This window comes from Antedon mediterranea, chromosome 10 (assembly GCF_964355755.1).
Source record: "Antedon mediterranea chromosome 10, ecAntMedi1.1, whole genome shotgun sequence".
Taxonomy (NCBI): Eukaryota; Metazoa; Echinodermata; class Crinoidea; order Comatulida; family Antedonidae; genus Antedon; species Antedon mediterranea.
The window spans coordinates 1,393,393-1,395,130 of NC_092679.1; the positions used below are offsets into that span (position 1 = coordinate 1,393,393).

At 34.9% G+C, this 1,738-nt stretch overlaps 1 protein-coding gene across 1 annotated transcript; it reads left to right on the forward strand.

The window, feature by feature from the left end:
* Positions 1-604: 604 nt before the first annotated feature.
* Positions 605-1,725, forward strand: LOC140060188 (uncharacterized). Its single transcript, XM_072106288.1, has one exon. It carries the CDS (start codon positions 611-613, stop codon positions 1,253-1,255), a length of 645 nt encoding a protein of 214 aa, XP_071962389.1. The 5' UTR covers positions 605-610; the 3' UTR covers positions 1,256-1,725.
* Positions 1,726-1,738: the final 13 nt, after the last annotated feature.

Genomic DNA, 1,738 nt, shown 5'->3' on the forward strand with positions numbered 1-1,738 from the left:
GAAAACCAATTCAGGTTTTTTTTTACTTGGAGTTGTGTTATGATGATTAAAATTAGCTGAGGATTACTTTAATAACTACTTCTCATAGTAGTTGATAAATCGAGTCGATAACAATGACATCATCATGCCAGAATCCAATATGGCGTCCAATTTGGCGGGAAAAATAGGGTATTGCTAAACCCCGCAAACCCCCGAAAACCTCCAAAAAACATAGCAAACCCCACCAAACAAAACAAAACCCCAAAACATTTTTCCTATAACTGACTGATGACCGGGGGGGGGGGGGGGGAGTTGTGGAAAGATGGAATTTCTGTGGCTGACACTAGTGTTAAGGGAACTAAACGTCTTAGTCCAGAAAATTACAGAAGAAAATAGATTGAGACTAATTTTTGACAGTTCAGAACATAATCATTTTAATATGTTTTCTTTTCAGAACATGATAAAATTGCATAGAGATTAGACTTGAACCTATGTCATAAAGACTTTAAAGATGAATTCTACGGACATTCCAAATATTATCCATTTCAAAATGAAAGAAGCAAAGTTCACTGCACTATTCTCCCTATCAAACATAGACTTTAGAAAAATACCAATGGAACAATTTGTTAAAATGTTAAATCTGAAACATCTTTACCTCAGCAAATGTACTATCAAAGGAAAACTTCCTGATGTTTTTACTAATTTCGTAAACTTGATGACTCTAGATTTATCCCACAATGCAATTGAACATATTTCTGACGAATCTTTTGAACATTTTCCTAATCTTAAAAAACTCCAGTTGTCTTACAACCGACTCAATTCAATACCAAGGACTGTTAACAAATTGGTTAGTTTAGAAGTACTTGTTTTATCAAATAACTCATTGGTCGAACTTGCCCCCGAGATTGGCGAGCTTCAGTTATTGAAGAAGCTTGACGCCGAGGATAATCTTATAAGAGAAATTCCTTGTTCTCTGTTTGCTGGTGACTTAGCAAAAAGTTTAGAATATCTGAACTTGAGTGGCAACTTACTTGATACTTTACCCGTACAAGTTGGACTTCTGGTAAATTTGGAAGAACTAAATATTGGAAGAAACCAGTTTGTACGTCTACCAGCGTCTGTTAAAGCGTTGTTAAAACTAAAAGCATTCCATTACGGTGATAACGATTGGATGGTTTGTCCGCCAACTTTGCGCAGAGTACCGGCAACAAATCAAGCTAGTTTCGGACCGCTTGCACTCGAGAAAATCTACAGTTATATTTATCCCGATGTGTAACAAACAAAAATATATTTTGAAGGAGACAATTTTCTTCACTATTGTAATTAATACCAATTTTATTTTCTGATTATAATAGCAACATTTTAAGTTTAAGATTTAATATTTAATTTAATCAAAATGCTGAATAGAGGCAATTTATTCCGTAAAATTTTACTGGTAAGACCAGCTTGGAGAGGACATGGACAGGTGACGAACAATTTAAAACAAATAATTGATTTGTGTAACTAGATAATCACTAATGATAACCACAATCACACATGTCATTAGCCGCAGTTAGGTGTCAAATTTTAAATTATCTGCAACAACTACTAGACTACGTTTAAGATACAAAATCAAAGCTTCTATATTGATTTTTGAGCAAGGCAGGTAATCGTCAGTTTCCTCTTTGTAATTGTAATGAGCTGTGTACGTTTGAAACCGATCTACCGTGCCGTTCCAACTACTCAAGTGTACGCATTTTCACTAGTGCCACACAAATTG